This window comes from Rattus norvegicus, chromosome 9 (assembly GCF_021556685.1).
Source record: "Rattus norvegicus strain SHRSP/BbbUtx chromosome 9, alternate assembly SHRSP_T2T, whole genome shotgun sequence".
Lineage (NCBI taxonomy): Eukaryota > Metazoa > Chordata > Mammalia > Rodentia > Muridae > Rattus > Rattus norvegicus.
Window position 1 is genome coordinate 70,611,973 of NC_141542.1, and position 23,443 is coordinate 70,635,415.

Sequence of the window (23,443 nt, forward strand, 5' to 3'; positions counted from 1 at the left end):
TACTTACCCTATTTTATTTGGAATTGTCACATTCTTGCTGTGCCAAATTTATAAATCAAATTTTATCACAAGTACATATCATGGTATATACACAGTTCCATTCCATGGGAACTATCATGCAAACACTGGGTTCTTAGAACTTAATCTCTATAGATAAGAGGAAACTTCAGTATGAACAAAACCATTTTGGACTTTGTAAAAGGAGTTTGACTATTATGTTTAGTTATAATACATCTTTCATTTCACAGGCATTTCAATGATTCCAAGCCCATCATTCTAACAATAAGTGCCTTTGATGTACCAGGATAGAGTTTAATAGTTTCTATGAATTATAACATTTTGTTATATATTTGGTAACAAGTGTTTTAATTGAAAATAAATTCATAAATTGAAACTAACTCCCTATACTTTGGGTTTAAAATAAACATACTCCGAAATGCAAAGATGAGACATAGGTATATGGCAAAGTCTACCACACACATATAAGCTAGCACATACAATCAAATTAAGACATTAAAGTTTAACGAAACTTTAGCTCTCAGAAATTTACTCCAGAGTTTGCTCAGCTCTCTTTCTTTCTAAGGCTGATTTCATTGTATGCATATATAAAAGCCTTCCGAGGTAGGAACTGGTGAAAACTGCACCAGCCAGTCCTCTTGCACAAAGCTAAGCATGACCTAGAGAACTTTAACTCAAGTTCAGTTGCATGCACAGAATCACATGGTTCCATTTATGTGTACAATCAGTCCCAAGTGGCTCTGAGAATCTGGAGAAGTTCAAAGACAAATTATCTTAAACTTAGTCCTTGTGGTATAATCAAGATGTAGAGGACAGACACCTAACATATTAACTGCATTTTACGGTATGTTTGCTAGGCTTAAAAACTCCCAAATGCTTCATAATCCTTACTCCACTTAATTGTAAAAGGATACTGAAGGGCAAAAACATATATCCCTGTTTTTAGAGTAATAACTTGAAAGGCTCTTAAATGCTTCAGTCAAAGTCACCTTGAGTCATAAGTAAACTGTAGTGTCAGAATTCAAACAACGGCCCGTCTAACTACAAATATAATTTTAAACACTTATTTATTCACGTATCTTAGCACTCTATTTGCATGTATGCCTGAAGACAGAAGAGAGCATCAGACAGAAGAGGGCAGCAGATCGCATTACAGATGGTTGTGAGCTACCATATGGGAGGTGGGAATTGAACTCAGGACCCCTGGACAAGCATCCAGTGCTCTTAACAGCTGAGCTATCTCTCCAGCCCCCAAGTATGAATCTTTTAAAGTAATTTACTTATTTTAGTTTTATGTCTATTGGTGTTTTGCCTGCATGTATGTCTGTGTGAGGGTGTCAGATCTTAGAGTTACAAACAGTTGTGAGCTGCCATGTAGGTGTAGGAATTGAAACCCAGTCCTCTGGAAGTCAGTAGTGCTCTTAACCACTGAGCCACCTCTTCAGCATCCCAAATATGAATTTTTAAGGTACATACCTAACTACTATCCAAGAGCCATGACTTCTGTGAGAGTTGAGAATCTTCTACCGAAAGTGCCCAATGACTATTTATAAAATTGTCTATAAATTATTTTAATGAGCTGCTTTTAAAAATTCAATAGTTATCCCCATATAAATGGTTCAAAGGAAAATAACGGTCTCAGTCTAGAGTTCCTATTATTTAAATTGAGTAAAGCAGCAAAGATCACAACCCTGTTCGGTTGGTCTTCAAACCTAAGCAAGCAGTAGACAATTTCGAGGAGACTGAGAGTCAGAGAAAGGCAAGACATCAGGAGGTCTTGAGGCAGGATCAGCAGGTATAAATTCATGGTGCTTAGACCAAGGAGTCCAGATGATAGCTGAGGTTAATATTTACAGCTCAATTTATAATATGGAAAAATTCACTTGCAATCGAGTTGGATGAGAAATAGGTTAGGAATTATGAACACTGGGATTTGTCTTACTTAAGCTAGTTTTAGGAAACTTTGGAAACTTAAATTCTAAAAAATTCTATATTTTTCTATAATTTCGAGGCAAATGTGATTTGAAAAGTCAATCAGAGCAATGCTCATCTACAATGAAACTGCAAGGTATTCTGAAAAAGATGACAGAGAAACCAGAAAGGTCCACATTTGTGTCTGCATTTTGGTAGTGAACTAGGCACATGCCCCTTTGCTTCTTGGCGCTCAGAACTTCTTGGCTCATTTCCTTATTAGTAACTTAAAATATGAAACGGATTTATTTAAACAAAATGGAAAAAGTATCACGGATTCCGTTCCCATGGCAAGGAACTTGTGCGAGGTCTGTGAAGAGCAGTCAGCCTGGTGCTCGTTCCCAGTGCCGCTTGGGGAACGGGGCTGGCAAGAACAGACTTCCTGGCTGGGCCTAGTAACCACCAGAGAGGGAAGTTCTCAATGCTTACCTCAGGCTGATGATCTTTGCATATAATAAATTAGTATATAAATGCCAGAACTAAAAAAATAAGTATGAAATTTGTATGTATTATTTTCATTCATAAAATATTTCAAAAGATGTCTTAAATGAAGATATTTGTACTTTGATACTATAAAAAATTTTTCATTCCAGGTTCACATACACTGGAATCTTGGTGTGATTCTTATCCTCCAATGAAAAGGAATAGCACAATTTAACAGTCCGGTAGGGGCACCTTATACAGAAGTGGCAGCAAATTTGAATGTTCGTTCGTAAAAATTATATTATTTTAAATTATGAGCATGTATGTGGCGGTTGGTATGTGTATATGTGAACTCCATTTCTCTTGGAGTCAAGAGACGCTCTGGAGCTGGACTTACAGATGGCTTTTAAACTGCCCACCATGGCTACTGGAACCCAAACGTGTGTCCTCTCAAAGAGCAGACATTCTCAATGGCTGAGCCATCTTTCCCTCTGGATGTTCATCTCTCTCCTTCTGGATGCTTAGCTGGAGGAATAAACCTCTTCTGGACTAAGGATGTGGAGGGACAACTTGGCACCATTCAATTTTATCATGACTGATAAAATCAGAGAGAACCAAGATCTCAGAACGGAAGTTGACAGCAAAAGCCATTCTGTACATGGAAACTCACAGGTATTCCACGTGAAAAGAGAAAAGTGCAGCCTCACAGAAGAGAAAACTGGATATGAATAAAGCTGAATCAGTCGCTTGCTACACTCTGACTTGGAAGGACTCACAAGCAACACAAGAGAGGTACAAAGCAAAGAGACGCCCGCTTTAGTCTCCCTCTGGCATCCCTTACTAAGGGACAAGGACGGTTACCTCTTTCGAGTGGCTGTGCTATCAGTGAGGAAGAATGCCCTGGGGAATACGTGTTGGTAATCCTTGGCTGTGCTGAAACAGAGCTCAAAGATTTCTGGGACACAATGATCCATGGGTCCCATTCCTTGCATCTTTAAGGTCCACAAGTTAAAGTCTTCCTTTTCCAGGTGGTATTAATGGACAGTGCTGTGGACTTCCAGGAGAAGACGTTTTGAGTTCTTAAACCATCAGGATTGTGCTCCAATGGGGATTGAGAGACCCTAGCTCCTAACTCTTGGTCCTAGCTCTACAATGAGAACTTAGCTTCCTGCTATTCCCATCTGGCAGACCCTGCTTCCCCCAATCACAGGACCAAAGATGAGAGGTCTACCAGATCAAGGACTAGAGACACTAAAAGTAAAGTAAGCTTTTCTTCTTAATAAATTAATTATCTCAGGAACGATTTTATAATGACAACTGGCTAACACAATCTATTATCAAAAACGTCACTAAAATCTGAGATTAAAAACCTCAGCTTATATTCTACCCCTACATTTGTGGGAACATTCCTTACAATGCAGTTTTAATTGTGAAACAGAATGTTCTCTCAGATATACGAACTTCTCCTTTATGTTGTTATGATAAGCAAATGAAAACATGGAGTGACACATACTGGGTAAGAGAAAAAACATTATCTCATCGATTTGAGTTCCTGCCTCATTTGGCTTGTCATGCCTGATGATGTGTCTTGTGGTCACAATCTGTACAGAGTCTCAAAGCATAAATAGATGGAAATATATCTCGAATCCAATGAACTAATTTCTCTGCAAGAGATTACTGTGTGAGATCTATGCAGAAAAAAGTATGCTTCACTAGGAAGCCTGGAAAGATTAACATTGCCAGCCTTCTTAGGAGTCTAAGAAAGCAGAAAGAAAAAAAAAAAAGCTAGACACTGTCAACTGGAACCTCTCACTGTCCCTCTAACAAGTCTGTTAAAGTTCTAAGTCATTACAGATGTGTGGTACATCAGATGCCTGTTCAGGTAGATTAAATCATTCAGCCTCTCCCACGGCAGAGATGTAGAGATATGCTAATTACTTTAAATAATAACCTTGAGTCCACAGGAAAAGCACAAAATTCCTTAAGTATTTACTTTCTTAGTCTGTTCTGTGGGAAGGGGATGCATTCAGAAGGACCCTCCCCCACAACGCTCTGTCTCTTTCTCTTGTGTGTGCATGTGTGCATGTGTGCATGTGTGCGTGCTGCACACCTGGAGGAAGGAAAAGTGAGAGGAACTGAAGTTTTCTTCACCTCCTGATTGACAAGAGAGGAGGAGTTTGTTTTGCTTTCAGGTCCAAAATCTCTACAATCCTTAAAGAAGGTTGAACTCACTTCTGTAATTTTATTAATCTCTAGAGGACTGTGGTCTGCTGAGGGGATGCCCTCAGAGAGAAAAGTTCAAAATCCATACTTGAATAATTTTGATAATTTTTGGGGATAAGGAACAGCATACTCATGTAAAGAAAGAACTGAATCTCATTGTGGAGTTAGTTAGCTTTGCAAAATTAGTATTCTAACATATTTATATGCTATATTTAAAAGTTTGCCCAGTTTATATTCTTCAGAAAGGTAAAGTTTATAAATGTAAGGGTAGCATAGTAATATTGACATTTTGCTCACTACATAGAGAGGGCTTTTAGATATCTGAGCAGCAAGGAACAGACCTCCAGGGACAGGTGGGCTGGATGTGATCTAGTGGAAAGGATCTAAGAATCTAATTGAAAAATAAGAATGTGAGAAATTAAATTAGAGCAAGAAAGTCAAATAGTCAAGAGTACAAAGACCAATTTCATACATCATAGAACTAATCATCAAATTGATGTCTAGCCAGGTTATTACACCTGTCTGTGCTGTAGAATTACATGGAGAGAATGAAAGAAAAAAAACGCTTGGGCTTCACACATGTTTCTTGAATCGAGCTTCTGGAGAGGGTATAGGAAATAAGCCAAGGGAATGACCTCAAAGATGGAGGAGTGAGAGTTGGATTGGGGCTATGTGGGCTTGACTTCTAGCATTTTGTATTATATAAAGCATTACATCATTTGGGTGAAAACAAGGTTGGTAGAAGTAAGTGGATCAGTCTTTGAGAACTACGGCTATGGCATCATTGGCAAATGCTTCTACCATTAAAGGTAAGGTATAGAGACAATCGTGTATTGTATGGAAACATCACCTGTCCATAAAAAGATGATTGGCTGCTGAACTGAAGCAGGATATAAGAGGGTGGGGTTCTGGCAGGAAGAGAGGGATTCTGGGATAGAGTCTGCTGTGGGAAGAGATTTGCCTTTAACTCTGAGGAGACAGAAGCATGAAACTGAGAAGAGGTAACCAGTTATGTGCTACTCAGAAAAGAATAAATGGGTTAATTAAGTTATGAGCTAGTCAGGGAACAAGCGCCAGCTTATGGCTTAGACATTTATACATATATAATTATCAGAGTCATTATTTTAGGAACTGGGGCATGTGTGGAAAAACTCACGATAACAGCAATGTATAAATCATATGAGTACCAGATTATGTAAGATTTCCCCTTTCTACCACCAGTGATGCACAGCTCACTGAGACTGGAAAACACTGTCCCATATCACAAAACTAAGAGCCATTGTAAGGTTGAAGGTTTAAGCAAAGGTGTTTTTAAATGAAGACCCCCTCGACAGACAACAGCATGACAGAAAAAGAGAACATATTCAGGAATACACAGAGCATTTTGAAGGAGGGACTCACATGGGGGAAATGGGATTCTCACTACTGTGTTTTCATTAAGGAAAAATAGAATGTCCAGTCTAGGACTTTATAAATCTCAACTCAATAAAAGATTACTTACATTGATTCAAGCTACACTTAAAATGCCAGTGTCATTTTTATTTATTTATTATTTTGGGAGCCATGATGTATTCTTGGCTAGGCACATTTGATTCCAAGAATCCTGAGGGAATTCTAGGTTATTTACCCAACCTTACTTCACTCTTGTGCTTGGTAGAGAAAACTGGGGCTACATGGGCAGAGGCTGATGACAGAACACATTCGTGACAACCTTTGTGAACAAGGCCAGGAGGTTAGAGCAGCCTCAGGATGACTGCTTGTGCCACCGAAGCTTAATGATTGGTGCTAGTGCCTCCCCAATCCTGTTTACCTGAGTGAGTGGTTTCTGGCAAGATCAGGTTGACGCTCTTGCAGAATTTCAAGGATGTTAGGTTGACGCAAAAACGCAACAATTTTGTCATTGTAGGCTGAAAAAAAATACAAGGAAACAGCAATTTGTTTTTGTTTTTAAATCTTATTCCCTTCACTCCAGTCTTCAGTTGGAGCTTTTCTGCGACCGTGCCCACAGATGCCCTACATTTCATTTTGTTGAAGCTGTTATATGATTATCAGGGTTACACCTGATCCATGTCACGTGCTGTTCTTTTTCAACTCCTCTGACAAACCATATTTACTTTCAATGACAAGATTGATACCAACAAAATTAACTATATCAAATTTACCAAAATCAATCTCAAAGCCAGGAGCACAGTGCCAGTCTATAATTCCAGCGTGTGTGAGACTGAAGCAGGAGGGCTGAGTTTGAGGCCAACCTGGGCTACATTGTTAAGACTGTCTCAAAAACCAAACCAAACCAAACCAAGCCAAACCTGCCACCACCAACAAAATTCCAACAGTAGACAACTTCATAGACATGACAACCATAAGAAATGGCAAAGCATCTTCTGGATGAATATTAGCTAACCAGAGAGGTAAAGAGATAGAACCAGAGAACTTCCAAAACCATAATCACCAGTAACAGTGACAGCTACAGCCACAGTGCTAATGACAAACCATTCTATAACTCTATGTGGAAATAAATACCACATGCAAACAGCTCCATACCAAACCCACTGTATGAATAATTGCAACAAAAATCAACTATAGGCAAAACAAATATTTTTTTTCTTTTTTTCGGAGCTGGGGACCGAACCCAGGGCCTTGCGGTTGCTAGGCAAGCGCTCTACCACTGAGCTAAATCCCCAACCCCAAAACATATATTTTTAAACAATCTATAACCTACTTACCATGGCTATAGAAATGTCAGAATTGTTCATTAATATTTATTAGGGGTACCATTATCACCTTTGTCAGGAAAATTAATCTGTATCTGTAAGATTATTCTGATTAGTTATATTACTAATAATCAGAAATAGGTAATAAACATCATTCAGAGAACCCAGGTTAGAGTGTCCAAATTCACAAACAGTAATTCTATAGGTAGCTATATCTGAAATTTCATGCTGTCCACACATATATATTTTAAAAGTTTTTAAATATTATTTGCTAAAATGGAATTCCAATGTTAACTCCAAGGATCCCTAAATGAACATTTACTGATAGGTGAACTGAAGATACTCTTGGAATTGTTTTTATTTTGCTCCAAGATCAGAGATGAGGTACTTCTTACACAGTAATTTCTTATAGCTCTTGAAAGTTATGCATGTAGTATTTACTAACACATTACATATCAATAATGGCATTATCAAATACAGACAGACATCAACCCTAGATTTCTTATCTGGTGGTTGTGAAACTTCTTTAGGTCATGGGTATTGCAGTATACCCATAATGACAAAGGGTTCTTGTTGTTTGTTTCTAGGGTAGACTGCAAATGCACCCCCAAGCTCCTGCACCAAAAGTTTTGTGGTCGAGTTTCCCACATTTGGGGAAAGCACAGGGTAGGCTCGTCTGCAGTGCAACAGGGTGCCTTGCCTGAGAAGACTATCTTCATGCTCATGGCATCTCCCTTATCAGGCCGAGTGTCTTTGGTTTTGAGTGGATATCTTAAAGCAAAACCAAAGACAAAGCTGCTCTGATTTAAGGTGGGAAGTGAGTCTGTCTGTCCCTCAGCAATGTGTCCATTCTGCAAGCCTTAGGGGCTCCAGGTTTGAGACCAGGAACATACTTTGGCTTTATCATTTCAATGGCGGTTCAGAATGGTTTGGGGCCCTGTAAGCTCACCACCATTTATTTCAGCTTACTATTCTAGAGACCATCGTTGCCTTCTGTGTGTTATAAAAGCCCTTAAGAATGTGGTAGCCTTGGGCTTGATTAGTGTTTGGGGCTACCAGGGATCCACATACCACTTAAATTCTATCTCGGGGTGCAGTGCATTCTAATTACACGTTTGTTCAAATGCTTAATTCACAACGATCACATATCACCTCATTAGATTTTGTTTTTTACTTCAACAATCCAATACTTGCTAAGCAGGACTACAGGATTTTATAAGGCAGAAACTCTCTGTGACCCAAGGGGCAGGGGTTTGTTATAAGCTTCTTAAAGATAATACAGTGGTTTTACGATACAAGGTAAGAAGTGGAAGACTGGCCTCAGGCATGTGTCGGCATAGTACGTATTCTACGCAGTGATAATACAGATATAGGTTTGTAGAAAGAGCTACATACCCACTGGAACCATGTCCTGGTACTGTGGCCTACTGACCGTATTGAATGTACTGGCTGGCCTGGGAAGAACGGGTGGTCCTGCATGCCGAGAGTCTTCTCCTACCTGGGAACACAAGCAACAGTTATGTCTGCACCACAAGCTAGAAGACTTGGCATCGACACCTCAAACCGAGTTGTTCAAAACACTTATCAGGGGAAATGACCAATTGATGAGAACAGGTGCTAGCTGTGGGGCTGACACCAGGTCTTAAAAGGTCTGTTCTAAAAGCTGGTGGGGGATGATGTCCTTGATAGAAGCTGGGTCAGTGAGTATGTGTGCCTCTGTGGTTCAATCTGTTTGTAATCACCAAGGCTGCAGAAGCAAAATAATAGACTGGTTCATCAGGAATAACTTCTGCACAGGCAGAAACCCGACCTGTCATAATACAATCAGAGGAACAGGTGGGTGATACGATGTGAGAGGGGCTGTGCCAGGATCTTCCTGCTTTTATTTATCTAGGCAGATGAGGGAATTCCCTGCCTCAGCAGAGGAGCTGAGCTGTAGTAATCCTCCTGTGGGGTTGTGCATTAGGACATTATCTCCTCAGAAGCAATTTTACATGCCCATTAGAGGACCTGGTGTAACAGCTCTTTCTGGTTTGAGCCTCCCACACCAGACAGCTAACAGTAGCAGGTGTGTAAGATCTAAAAAAGGTCGCCCTAGCCTGAATTATTTATTGTACCTATTATAGATTTAGAAACCCCTACGAATACTTGACTACTCATTTGTGTTCTTTCAGGAAACTCTAACATTGTTTTAGCGTCTGTTCTAGCATTTTCTCTCATATTCCAGAAGTCCTTTAAGACAACTATCATGATTATGAGAAGTGAGAGGACAAGAGGTAATACTGGATTTATAAATTGTTACTTCTCAAATAGAGCTTCTATCTCCTCCTGCTGAAATCTTCATAGCCATATCATTATACTGCATCAGCAATTAAAAATAAATTAAATATAAATTAAAAATAAAACAAATATTGCGTATTTTTGAGGTGCCTTCTAAAGCTCTTCACAATAGAAACAGCCTTTCTGTCCTCTCTAGCATACGTATTCTTCTGGAATGTTCTTATTCAAAGGGTAGTTCAGACAGCCCCCTCCTCCATGAAACCGTCCCTTGCCTTCAAGCTGAAGTTAAAGTACAGTTCTGTCCTCTGATCTCCCGTGGTGCTTGGTGTATATTTCAAAACCAGTTGTTATTATTAACAGGTTTATTAGTTGTTTCCTATGCCCGAATACAGATGGAAACTATAAAAAAGAAAGTCTGTATTACTATCTAAAAGAGTTATAAAAGCACAGCTTTCTATCTCAGCTGTTAGAAAAAGGTTTTCTTTTAAAGAATGTTATTTTTTATTATTATTGTAGGTATTGTTCATGGGTGCCACGGCGTGCATGTGTAGGTCAAAGGGCAAATATGTAGAGTGAGTTCTCTCCTTCTGTTCTTTTTGGGTTCTAGGGATTAAAGTCAGTGCGCCAACGTGTGCAGTCAGGATTTTACACAGCTCTCCCCTGCCCCAGCATCCTCACGGGCCCTTTCAGTTTATTAAGGATTTTTACTCTTATTTTTATTCATTTAAAGTATAGTTTGAAATTGACTTTCCATGTTCAGAACATGGGAAATTAGTGTTACTTGTGTTTGCCATATTCCCAACCACATGAGAGCAGGTGATTATTGCCACAGCAGAGACACCAGCTTGTCTGTCAACTGTAGACATTGCTGAACAAAGCCAGGATGGTAACAGACCCATTACATAACCACAAGTCTTCTCGGCCTGCTTCTAATGAGTTATTTGGTTTGAGGAACACAGCCAGCCACTCTGGGAGGTGGGGGACCCAGTCATTCTCTATACACCTCCAGGCAGGGAACTTGAACATCTCTATCTACCATTCTATATGATTTCCTGTGTGTCATCATTTCCTAGAACAGCCACAGGTCTTCTCAAAGACCTCACTTCTTAAAACCAGACCACAAGACAGTGGTCAGTTTCTCCCAGAAATACAGGTAATGTTTCTAGCTGTGCACACTGCCCTCCCAAGTGCACCCTAAAGGGGATTCTTAGAAAGGCTGGACAATACTGTAGCTGTACGCTGTGTTACTGTTCACTGTTCAGCTCCCACCAATAGAAGAGAGATTTTCATTAAGTTGCTAATTTATTCTTGGGAAGCCTTCTTCCATGACTGGGTACCCCTAGACCATGAAAGTAATTCAAAGTTCTGAGCCAGATGTTCTAAAAGTGTAAGTCTAGCTATTAATCTTGAGTATGCTTTCCCAGAAACACTGTCCTGACTGAACAGAACAGCCCCCTTCAGCCTGTGATGTCATAGTTAAAGTGCACTGTCCATGTGATAAAGCCAGGCAGCGTCCTAATTGCACTATACATCCACACACAGTCCAAGGGTCAGAGTTCAGTTGTATTTGGTAAGATGAATGCTCTTAGTGTCCTCCAGATCACCAGAATGGTTTACAGGACAGCAAGATAAAGATTTATTGGCTACTCATAAAACATAAATATTTTCATGCATACCTCACCCTGCATTAGACTTATATATCATTTTTATATGAGCTTCTCATGTATGTCCTTCTATAAACAGTGAACAAATGATACGTTAAAGCAGAGTGAACGTGAGGGGGAAATTTCTTGAGTGGAATTTTGATGACTTTAATCCAGTTATTTATTGCACTCATAATTTTTTTCTTATAAGAAAGCCTTCAGAATATTTGGCCAACAATATAATATTGGAAATATGATATGCATTTAGAAATGGCAGGCAGGAAAGGAACCTTAATTCCTTTTGTCTAAGGGAATTCTTAGAAGCCATAGTATGCACACAAGGCTTAAACTTATGTTTTTAAGTTGTTCAAAGAAAAGGGAAATGAGATCTTTGTGTGTTTTGGGCTAGGGTATTGGAGAGCCCTCGTGTGGTTACCCTGAACCACTGCAAATGCCACAGTAGACTGTAGTGGGTCGTTAGTTCTGTCACACTTAGTCAGACCATCTTCTCTGGGCAACCATCATATACATACATCAATTCTGGCAAATACATTCTAATTTTAGACGATCCCACAACGCTATAGATTCATCCTTGGATAAATATTTTAATAACATCCAGAAAGCCTCATTTAAGATATTCTTCTCTGTAGCTGACAGCATTTTAGCCCACTAAAAACTCATTCATTTATTTTTTTTTTCTTATGAGACTATCCTTGGGTATCCAAAGGGATTATTATCTTCTGTGAGCATTTTGCATATTTTCAATTATCTCTGAGTTAAACATGAAACTTTATTCTTCAATATTTTATCACATACCCCCAAGCATTAAATTTGCAATCGAGCCTAGAGGTATTTTTGTCAACATTCTAAAACTTTTTAAGCATCTAAATAATACACTGAAACTAAATCAATCAATCAAACAAACAAACAAACAAATGAAAACCTCCAAAACAAGCAAACAACAAAAGGCAACTCAGTTTCACAAAGTACCATATCCTGTCCGATATTAATCAATTGGTCGGTCCCTAAGGGGCCAGGACTCACCTCACCCGCGCTGTGACTGCGTTGCCTCGTCAGGTGTTGTCGATGAACCAGCGCACTCGTGGGCCTACTGCTCTGAAGTGGGAGCCGAGGATCAATGAACGTGGTGGTTCGGGAGTTGTGGTCGACAAAAAATGCCTAGGATACAACCCACCACATCAGTAGAGTCGTCAACACAAACTACACACATGTCTCAGCCAACCCAGAATATTGCACGGTCGGGAAATGACCCATTTCTGAGGAATGATCTTGGATTGGTTTTCTCATAATTTCCAATCCTTGGAAGAATTTTTTACATATATCCATTAAGAAATGGTAGACTATGTGTTGGGGATTTAGCTCAGTGGTAGAGTGCTTGCCTAGCAAGCACAAGGCCCTGGTTTCGGTCCTCAGCTCTGAAGGGAAAAAAAAAAAAAGAAATGGAAAAGAGAAAGACACACTTAATCTGGATCTGGAATGAGGGAAGCAGGAAGGAACATTATACTAGGTTTTAGAAAATGCTCTAAAAGATAGTCATCAAGATGTGCTCCGAGAAGGATGCCACGGGGTGGACGCTTGGACCTGGGTGTGGTCGCACATGCCTGCCATCCCAACACTCTGACTGGAGGAGCGAAAACATCCTAAGTGGAGGCTACCCTGCCATATGGAGGGAGGGATTGTTTCAAAACAAAACAACAGTCATAACAATGGGCAGAGGGGCATTCGAACTTCTTTAACTGCTGCGGCTGGGTTCCTCTTATACCTGGCTATTATATATTTCTAGTCATCTGAAACGTCACGGTCACACCTCCTTTTTCCCTAATGCAGTCAGCCTCTAGACTCTTCCATTTTCCCAGTGTCCCCTAAGCACCACTCATTTTATGTAAGTACAGTGGTTTCTCAGTTGTTTATACCTTTAAATATTTTTATTACTAAGCCTTTTATAAGACTGTTTCTTCTCAGCAGTTTGATGCCATCATTACTCTGAAACAAAGTTTCTATTGGCTACCCACTGTTTCTAAGTCATCCCCAAACACTTTCAGGGTTCCTACAAAAACAAAACAAAACAAGAAAAAACCCAAAAACAAAAACAAACAAACAAAAAACCCCCACAAAATCAAAGTATCACAGAACAAAGCAGAAAAACCACAGAGCAAGAATGTTTCCAGTCCCTTCTCACACTGTGGGATTTCTAAGTGCAAAAACTAAGTAGGTCTTCTCCAATTTAAGAGATGAAACATTCTGTTTCTCAGGGAAAAGCACATGAGTGACAGTCCTCATGGCCTTGTATTGACAAGCTCTGGCCTCAAATTTCATGCCAGCCCCTACTTTATCTAGGTGTCTTATACACCTGTTCATCGTTCCTGACTTTATTCAAAGAGCCATGAAGTAGCAATCATTTTTACAAATAAGCATGTTTTACTCCTGCCTCTACAAAGCAGATATCACGTCTCTTTTTTTGTATAAACTAAAATCAAGAAGATTTTATTACAAATGTAATATAAGGAAAGATATAATATATAGTATATAATATTATCACAATGTATTACTTAAGGAAAAATTCAAAAAGTGTTAAAATAGTATTGCCTAATTATGTAGTACCTTAGGAATGCTCTCAAGAGATGGGTGGTGATTAGAGGCACCATGATGCACTTGTAATTACAAGCACAAATGGGTGTCTGCATGTAGGTCAGCACTGATTTGCATATAGTGTCAGAACCTAATTTGATGTTAACAGGCTTGTTTAAAACCCATTCTCTAAAGAATTATGTAAATGTCTTGAGGGAAGGCACCATTTCTTACTCACCCTATCATCCTCAATAGCTTTTAGGGCTGACCTGGGAGAGAAGAGAAGCACTCAAGAAATAACTAAGAGCTCCAAACAGAGTCCCAGCGAGAGTACAAGGTGACAGCTCGCAGCTAACTAACCAAGAATTAAAACTTCTGAAAAACACAAAAACAGTTAAATATGTGGAAAAATTAGAAAGAAATGAAAGGGTTATATGGAACGTAAGTTATGAGAAAGTCGAGAAGGTAAGAATATAAATAGGAGAGGAAGTTTTGAAATTCAAATTATAGATATGAATAAACTCCCAGACTAAAAGGAATCAAGTATGTTTGGTTTCACACCCAGGGACAAATTACTGAGCTACGTATCTTACATACCAAAGCAGACCTGGCCTCTAGGTTCTCTGAGCATCCCTAAGTTCCTACCTGGCATACCCTGCCCTAACTGTGAACTTTCCAGCCCTGGGTTGGGCTACCCCTCCCCAGAGGCTCTTCCCTATATAATCCAGACATTTTGCATGCTCACTTCCTCCTCCTCTTCCTCTTCCTCTTCCTCTTCTCCTCCTCCTCTACTTCCTCTTTTTCCTCCCCCTCCCCTCCTCCTCCTCTTCTTCCTCCTCTTTCTTCTTCTTCTTCTTCTTCTTCTTCTTCTTCTTCTTCTTCTTCTTCTTCTTCTTCTTCTTCTTCTTCTTCTTCTTCTTCTTCTTCCTATTCTTCCTCTTCTCCTCCTCCTCCTGTGTTCTCTCCTTTCTTTGTGCACATGTCCTTCCCCCCATCCACCCCCACCCCCGCCCTGAACCCCATGGTGACTTCCCTAGCCTTGCTTTTTGAGGCCAGTGAGGAAGCCTGAGAGTTGCTTCCTAATACATTTGCATTTAATATAATCTAATCTGGTTTGAATACTTAGGACCCGGAGAAGGACACCCTGCTATTCACTGCTAATGTACTTTTGGGCAAGCTGCCTCCAATATTTTAAGGCTCCATTTTCTTCTCTATTAAATTATGACATCACATCTATATTGCGACAGCATTCCTATTAAATTATGACATCACACCTATACAAACTAATGAGAAAGTCCATATACATTTGAAAACACAATTTCAATGGCATTTCAAATAAGAGTTACTGTCATTATCATGACTAATAGTTTTGAATTTTAAGCCTTTTCTAAACATTCCAAAGTTTCTTGCTACAGTCCATGCACAGCGATCCCTAGAGAATCAGTGAAAGCAATGATCCCAGTCTCCTCGTATCTGAGGGTCAAGACTAAGTGGAATACGTCACTTGTCAGAAGCCTCCTCACCAGGGACACTGGTCAGTCCTTCTGCTCACCCTCTCCCCTGTTCTCTAAAGACAGACTGTAACAGCCGACACACTAAGACAATAGAAGTGGATAAGCAGGAGATAGAAAGAACCAGGGGGCTCTTGCAGCCCCAGAAATCTCCTAGTAAATTCAGCTCGCTCACCTTTGAACTTCTGTGTGTGGAATAAACTCTGTATGGGTTTTCCTATCACGGGACAGACACGCCAATCCTAGCCGGTCACACTGAAAGCCCCACTGCAGAGCATGCATGTACTCTCTAAACTCCAAGCTGGAGCTGCCATCCTCACGAAAGGTCTTCCTTACTTAACAAATAATGACATTGGTCACCGTTAACACAGTTGTGTCACAGTTGTAGGTTTCAGGGATACAGTTGGAGTCTACAAAGCTGGGAACCTGAACCCACCTTTCATCTGACTCCATGACCGAATGAGGACTCTTTCCTTCTGCCTCTCTGCTTTTCATAGGCTCTTCTATGCTGCTTTCTCTGGCTTCTCTCACACCTCATTCCAGCTTGGTTTTGGAAAAGCACTGAAGTATCCCCTGCACTGGGCTGAGAAGCACAGCCACCCACAGCAGCGCTTGGCCTCTCTACTGCTGCAAGCTGAGAACGCCGCTCCTGGTGTGGTAGCACGATCCACGGGACCTGTCCAGTTCTCACTGTTAACACGGCGGGCAGAGGCATGGCCATGGGCAGGAAAGAGGTGCTCAATGTACATCCTGAGAGATTCCGTTTCAGAGTCAGATGGAATGTGTGTATTGTCTACACGTCTTTCCAGTTCCAGTGAGAGGAACAGTCTTGAAAATCTCTCAGTGCTACAGATCGAGGGCAGTAACAGGAAACAGGAATACCTCTGTGTGTGTGTGTGTGTGTGTGTGTGTGTGTGTGTGTGTGTGTGTGTGTGTGTGTTTTAGCTCTGCTCAGGGCCCTCTGTGTGAACTTGGATGGGTTTCCTTAGTATTTTGCCTTGTTAGCTTATTTGTAAAAGAGGTGACTCAGGTCACCGTCAGGTTGCTAAAAAATGTAGGTGACTTTAAAGTGAAATGGGCCTGGGTTTCATTTCTAGTACCACCATGAGTAAGCAAATACAGATGAAGCATGAAAAATCCCTGTGAAATTTGTAGGCTGGCTGGTTCCATCGGTGACACACATCGATTATGTCAGAGAAGTGGATCACTTTCCACAGGGAACGCTAACTAGTTCAGATGAGCAATGAGGTTGACCTGGTCCCTTTTTTAAAAAATTGGGTCACTTTCATGTCACAACTTTTGAATACCCTGCAATTACTTCTGAGTATCTAACATGTAACTGTCTGAAATTTCATTTAAAAAGCAATCATCTGAAGAAATAAGTCCTTTTCAAATTAGCTGCTCACAGAGCCCGTTTTAAACAAGACCGTTCCCCTACTGCTAAGTTTCATTAAGGAAAGGCAGTCAAGCTTCACGGCGCTGGGTCGACTAAGAGCAACAACAGAAGAAGGACAAGGAATGCAAAGATTCAAACTCAAAATCTCGTTTTAAAACATCTGCCCTTTCACAGCTCCAGGGCACAGTTAAGAGTGAAAAAATATGGGGCGGTTGGAGCCAAGTGGCATTTTAGTGAGGCCAAACAAAACACGTTTCTCTCTTTACACAATTCTCTTTCTCTTTAAAAAGAAAACAAAACAAAACTTCGATTATTTTAAGCGAAGAAAAAGCCGTCGGTATTTATGAAGAAATACTAACCTCAGGCTCCACAAATCTAAGCTAAGCAAGCTTGGAATTATTTCCAGTTAGTATCTGGCAAGCCAGGGAAGACATATGAAAGGACCGTGTAAAGATGACAAAGCACAGAGCTGTCCCCCCCGACCCCACCCTAGCCCCACAGACGGCCGCAGCTCCTGTGTTTGCTTTCTCTCCTTTACTATCGCATCACTGCTGAAGGGTAAAAATGGAATTATCCAAATCAACACATTTTCTATGGGAAAGAGAGTCGTTACTATAGAATCTGAAAGTAACATTTCTAAAATTCCAATGCACATCAAGAGGGTAACTTAAAAAGAGAGAAAGGGAGGCTCATCTTTCCTGGTTCAGACAGTTCCTTCAGATTCCAAGAACTTGGATTTTACTCAGCAACATCTACAACACCCAAGTCTGTACAGTTCTCTCACTCAAAATGACACACAGCCCTAGAAAAACAACCTCATTTACCATTTTCATTCTTTGTTAATCTGCGGTTTTTAAAACAGAAATCTATTAACATATTAATTATACAAAATAACAAGTGTCACTGTGACTTTTTATAACTGTATTTAATATATTTTGATCATATTTATCTCCCTGTGGGTTTTTTTGATTTGATATCCTTTACCACTTAAAAATTAGTCCAGGGGGTCCTTAAAAGCAGTGAACTATCTATACATCTGGTGCTTCATTCCATGTCCTTCTGGATAGCTTGAGTCCCACAACACTATGTGTAGAAAAACAACTAAAGAAAAGCAATGATTTGGTCAAGTAAATAAAATAAAGAAAAATAAAACAACCACCCTATATTTTGCAAAGTAGAGCTTATATTCCAAAAGGATTGTGGCTTTTTGTTTTTGCTTTTGAATCCACGTGAGACTTCTACATATTAAGTTGTCTATTATTCACTGAGCTGAATAGAACCCGACCCAGTAAGTAATGACTATACGTTTGACGTAGGATGGAAATCATAGCCAACCCTGGGATGACTGAAACAGCTCTACAGTTTGGTTGCCTCTGGTTAAACAAGAATCTCCAGCCCTTAGTAACTTCCACCAGGCAAATGTTTATTTTTGTTCTCATGTTTTTTTTCCTCCAAAGACAACTGCAACATTGGTGGTCATTACATCTGGATGTTTACATCATTCTCATACAAAAACGCTCAGAGTCACTCTCAAAGTCACAGCTCCCAGAGTTACAAAGTTTGGATATAAAAATGAATTTTTAGATCAGCTGGGAGATAATACAGCTGATTTTTAGAGGTGAAAACAACACACTATGGGAAAGACTTTTTGCAAAAATTATTATGATTGCTTTATGGTTTTATTTAAAAAACACAAAGATTATGACATATCACTTGGAAGTTTCTTTGTTGTCAGAAGCCACCTTGAAAAGGCTAAGGCATGAAAGTGAGTTTTCTGGAGCTGGCCCACTGTTTTGCATGGCCTGTAATAGGTGAGCTCTGAGATGCCGGTCCTTAGAGATTTCATCCCAGGATTGCTTCTTACTGGTGATGTGCCTTTCCTGTCACTATTACATAATGATTCGTGGGCACCAGCCTATCCTATTGGACTACTTTCTTACAGATAAACATCAAGATGTACTCTCATATAGTAACGCTGTATAGATAAATTGATGATGTCACAATTTCATTGTCAGAGAGAAGAAATAAAATGTGGCATTTGGGGCTTAGCCCCATCCAAAAAAACTCCAAGCTGCTCACCTGGCTAGCCAGGGACCCTTGAGTCAAAGAGAATAGAACCCTAGCAATTGAACCTGCCTGCCTTCCTTTCTTCTTTTCTTCCTTTCTTCCTTCCTTCCTTCCTTCCTTTAAGATTTATTTATTTTATATTTATAACTACACTGAGCTATCTTCAGATCCCATTACCGATGGTTGTAAACTACCATGTGGTTGCTGGGAATTGAACTCAGGACCTCTGGAAGAGCTGAGACATCTCTCCAGCCCAAGCCTTTTTGTCCTTAATCCCCTGCTGCTAACAGTAGAAGTTAATTACCAGAAGCCAGAGGCCTTTGGTAATCAGCGGCTTACTGACCTCATGGCACTGACACAGGTCAGTTAAAATCTACCCAGGATCTCTGCATGGGAACCAGGACACATCTGCTTGGGGTGTTCCTGCCTTGTGTCTGCCCTTTGGATTTTATTTCCTCATTCCTATTTTCTCACTTCATAACTCATTTTAATCAGCTCAAATACCATTTTCATTATGAAAATTCCATGTATCCCATGTCAGAAGCAGACTACCCTAGACTGGGGTCTTATCTTGCAGAACCTAGACCAGTGCTGTGACATAAAACTTTTAGAACAATTTTTATTAGATGTGAGGTGTGTGTATGGGGCACTTATGTGAAGGTCAGAGGATAATTTGTAGGAGTGGGTGTTTCATTCCATCATCTGGACTCAGGTCATCAGGCTTGGCACCAGACACCTCTACTTCTGAAGCATGCCACCTGCCTGCCACATAATCCTAATCATCTGAAGTAGGGGGATCAGGATTAAACGGCAGTACCTGGAGGAGGTGTGCCTGATTGCCTTATTCTGAAGCCCATCATTCTGTGCCATCCTATGCATCTGCCCTACGTTCAAAGCTACTTGCATTTGCAGAATAGTCTTTATAACCTGATTCAACTAGCAAGGTTGATGAGGAATACACAGGCAGCACAAGAAGAAGTCATTGATTCCTAAGAGGACAAGAGACTCTACAAGGGAATCCACCCTGATCCCCAAAGGTGTTTCGGGCAGAAGCAAACATTCCAGGCCAGACTGTGCTGCAGTGGCCAAGAACAGCACACACAACCCAAAACAAGACAAGGACAGACCCTACTGTGAAAGGCCATTCCAAGGGCCACCATGGTAGAGGGAGATGCAGGCCCTTATGAAGAACGAGACACTGATGTTACGTCTACCATGCTCTTTGGGATTCACTGAGCACTCACTGATCAAGTAAGGACTCATTCATGAGTAAAATATCTTTGTTTTCATAATATTTATTATTGATACGTTTACATACATTGTATTAAGATCCCTGCTCTGCCCAGATCTCCACCTGGTTCGTTGGGGAGCAGGATTAGGGTTGGCAGCTCTGGGGTCCATATGCAATAGCCACCAGTTCACCTTGTAGATGTCAGTGTACGTCTTATTACTGATGCCCCCAAAGGAAATAACTTCTAAGGGCTTATGAATACACAGACATGATTTTATCTTCTGAAACTTAATAAGTCTAATGCTGAACAAGTTGTGAGCCGTGCCATCTAACCATCAGCACCGCTACCCAGATCTCAGAGTGTGGGGTATGGGGAGAATATAGGTACATCCATGTGTTAGGAAAGAACCCTGGACCCTGAACTCAGCAGATGTATACCGATGGTGATCACAATATTCTTGGATGATTGTTTATAAAACTAAACCTGGATTAATTGTCAGCTTCAAAGTTACAAAATTAAAGTAACTAAGGAAAGAGCAACAAGGCACGACTAAAGCAAATGTAGTAGAATTTTAACAAGAGGCTTCTCCAAATGACGTTAAGAAAGAGAAGCATTAACACAGTAGTTTGTGTGCCCTCTCACACCCCATCTTCACTTCCAAGAAGTGACAGCCTTGGGCAACAGGTGATATCACCTTTGGGAGGTGATAACCAAAAGAGAATGGGACCCTCATGAAAGGGATCAGCGCTGCTTCAAAGAAGCCCCCAGAAAGCTACCTTATGACTTTTGCAGTTTATGAGAATTCAGCTCTCCCCACCCCACCCCAGCTGGACACCTGGACACATGTAAATAGATCCTGAATACCTCAGCCTCCACAATGGTACACATGCAAGCCATTCACTCTATTGTTTATCAGAGCACTTACAACATTACCATATAGTTGGATATTAAATCAGTTTAGAACCATGTAACATATCCTCAGAGATTAAGGAAGGCAAAATCTATAGAACCTATAAGCTAAAAACAGGAATTTCTTCCTTTTAATTGAGTCTATTCATTGTAAAACCAGTTTTACTGACACTGAATTTAGACACCACGCAATTCATTCATTTAATGTATGTGTTTTACTCTTTCAGTATAGACATAGAGATGGGTAACCATGGCCACTACCTAAGTTTAGTATCGTTTTCCTCCAGAATGAAATCCTATACCCATTAGCACTACTGACCACCACTCCAAGCAGCCAATAATTTATTTTCTGTCTCTCTGTGGTTGCCTGTTCTGGACATGTCACAATATGTGACCTTTTGAGTACTTTCTTTCCCTTAGCAAACATTTTCAAACTTCATATGTGTTGTGGCATGCTATCGATTTCATTCCTTTGTAGTATCAAGCGATATTCCAGCAAATCAATCTGCCACATTTTATTTATTCATTAATACACATTGAGCTTATTTCAAACTTCTTGTTTTTATGAGTAATACAGCTAAGAATGTAAAAATTCATGTTTTTATGAGGAGATTTCATTTATCTTGGGTATATATGTAGAATGGCAGCTACTCACTGAATCTGGCTGGAAACTCCCAGACTATTTCTTTTCTTCTTTTTTTAAAAAATGTTTTTATTGGCTATTTTTTATTTACATTTCAAATGTTACTCCCTTTCCCAGTTTCCTGTCCATAAACTCCCTATCCCATCCCTCACCCCCTTCTTCTATGAGGGTGTTTCCTCACCCAACCACCCACCCCTTCCCGCCGCCCTGCCCTGACATTTCCCTACACTGGGGGTCCATCCTTGGCAGGACCAAGGGCTTATCCTCCCATTGGTGCCCAACAGAGCCATCCTCTGCTACGGATACAGCTGGGGCTGTGGGTCTGTCCATGTGTACTCTTTGGGCAGTGGTTTAGTCCCTCAGAGCTCTGGTTGGTTGGTATTGTTGTTCTTACGGGGTTGCAAGATCCTTCAGCTCCTTCAATCCTTTCTCTATCTCACTCCTCTACTGGGGACCCTGTTCTCAGTTCAATGGTTGGCTGCTAGCATTTGCTTCTGTATTTGTCATGCTCTGGTTGAGCCTCTTAGGAGACAGCTATATCAGGCTTCTGTCAGCATGAACTTCTTGGCTTCATCAATATTGTCTAGGTTTGGTGGATATATATACACATACATACATGCTGGATCCTCAGGTGAGGCAGTCTCTGAATGACCATTCCTTCAGTCTCTGCTCCAAACATCAGTCTCCATATCTCTCCTATGAATATTTTTGTTCCCCCTTTTTAGAAGGACTGAACCATCTGCACTTTAGTCATCCTTCTTCTTGAGCTTCATGTGTTCTGTGGATTGTATCTTGCATAATTTGAGCTTTTGGGCTAAAATCTACTTATCAGGGAGTACATACACTATGTGTTTTTTTGTGATTGGGTTACCTCACTCAGGATGATATTTTCTAGTTCCATTCATTTGCCTATGAGTTTCATAAAGTCATTGTTTTTCATAGTGGAGTAGTATTCCATTGTGTAGATGTACCACATCTTCTGTATCCATTCCTCTGTTGAAGGGCATCTAGGTTCTTTCCAGCTTCTGGGTATTATAAATAAGACTGTAATGAACATAGTGGAGCACGTGTCTTTGTTATATGTTGGAGCATCTTTTGGGTATATGCCCAAGAGGGGTATAGCTGGATCCTCAGGTAGTGCAATGTCCAATTTTCTGAGGAACCTCCAGACTGATTTCCAGAATGGTTGTACCAGTCTGCAATCCCACCAACAATGGAGGAGTGTTCCTCTTTCTCCACATCCTCTCCAGCATCTGTTGTCACCTGGGTTTTTGATCTTAGCCATTCTGACTGGTGTGAGGTGGAATCTCAGGGTTGTTTTGATTTACATTTCCCCAGTGACTAAGGATGTTGAACATTTCTTTAGGTACTTCTCAGCCATTCAATATTCCTCAGCTGAGAATTCTTTGTTTAGCTCTGTACCCCATTTTTAATAGGATTATTTGACTCTCTAGAGTCTAATTTCTTGAGTTCTTTGTACATATTGGATATTAGTCCTCTATAAGATATAGGATTGGTAAAGATCTTTTCCCAATTTGTTGGTTGCCATTTTGTCCTAATGACAGTGTCCTTTGCCTTACTGACGCTTTGCAATTTTATGAGATCCCATTTGTTGATTCTTGATCTTAGAGCATGAGCCACTGGTGTTTTTTGTTCAGGAAAATTTCCCCAGTGCCCATGTGTTCAAGGCTCTTCCCCACTTTCTCTTCTATTAGTTTTAGTGTATCTGGTTTTATGTGGAGGTCCTTGATCCACTTGGACTAGAGCTTTGCACAAGGAGATAAGAATGGATTGATTTGCATTCTTCTACATGCTGACCTCCAG

At 40.3% G+C, this 23,443-nt stretch overlaps 1 protein-coding gene across 5 annotated transcripts in view; it reads right to left on the reverse strand.

The window, feature by feature from the left end:
- Hecw2 (HECT, C2 and WW domain containing E3 ubiquitin protein ligase 2) overlaps positions 1 to 23,443 on the reverse strand; it is a 398,421-nt gene that overhangs the window by 78,608 nt on the left and 296,370 nt on the right. For all 5 annotated transcript variants that reach the window (XM_087566111.1, XM_087566110.1, XM_087566112.1 and 2 more), the window contains 3 exon segments: positions 12,317 to 12,451; positions 8,745 to 8,847; positions 6,446 to 6,542 (listed from right to left, as the gene is read on the reverse strand). In XM_087566111.1, the coding sequence (XP_087422237.1) occupies positions 6,446 to 6,542; positions 8,745 to 8,847; positions 12,317 to 12,451 (335 nt within the window).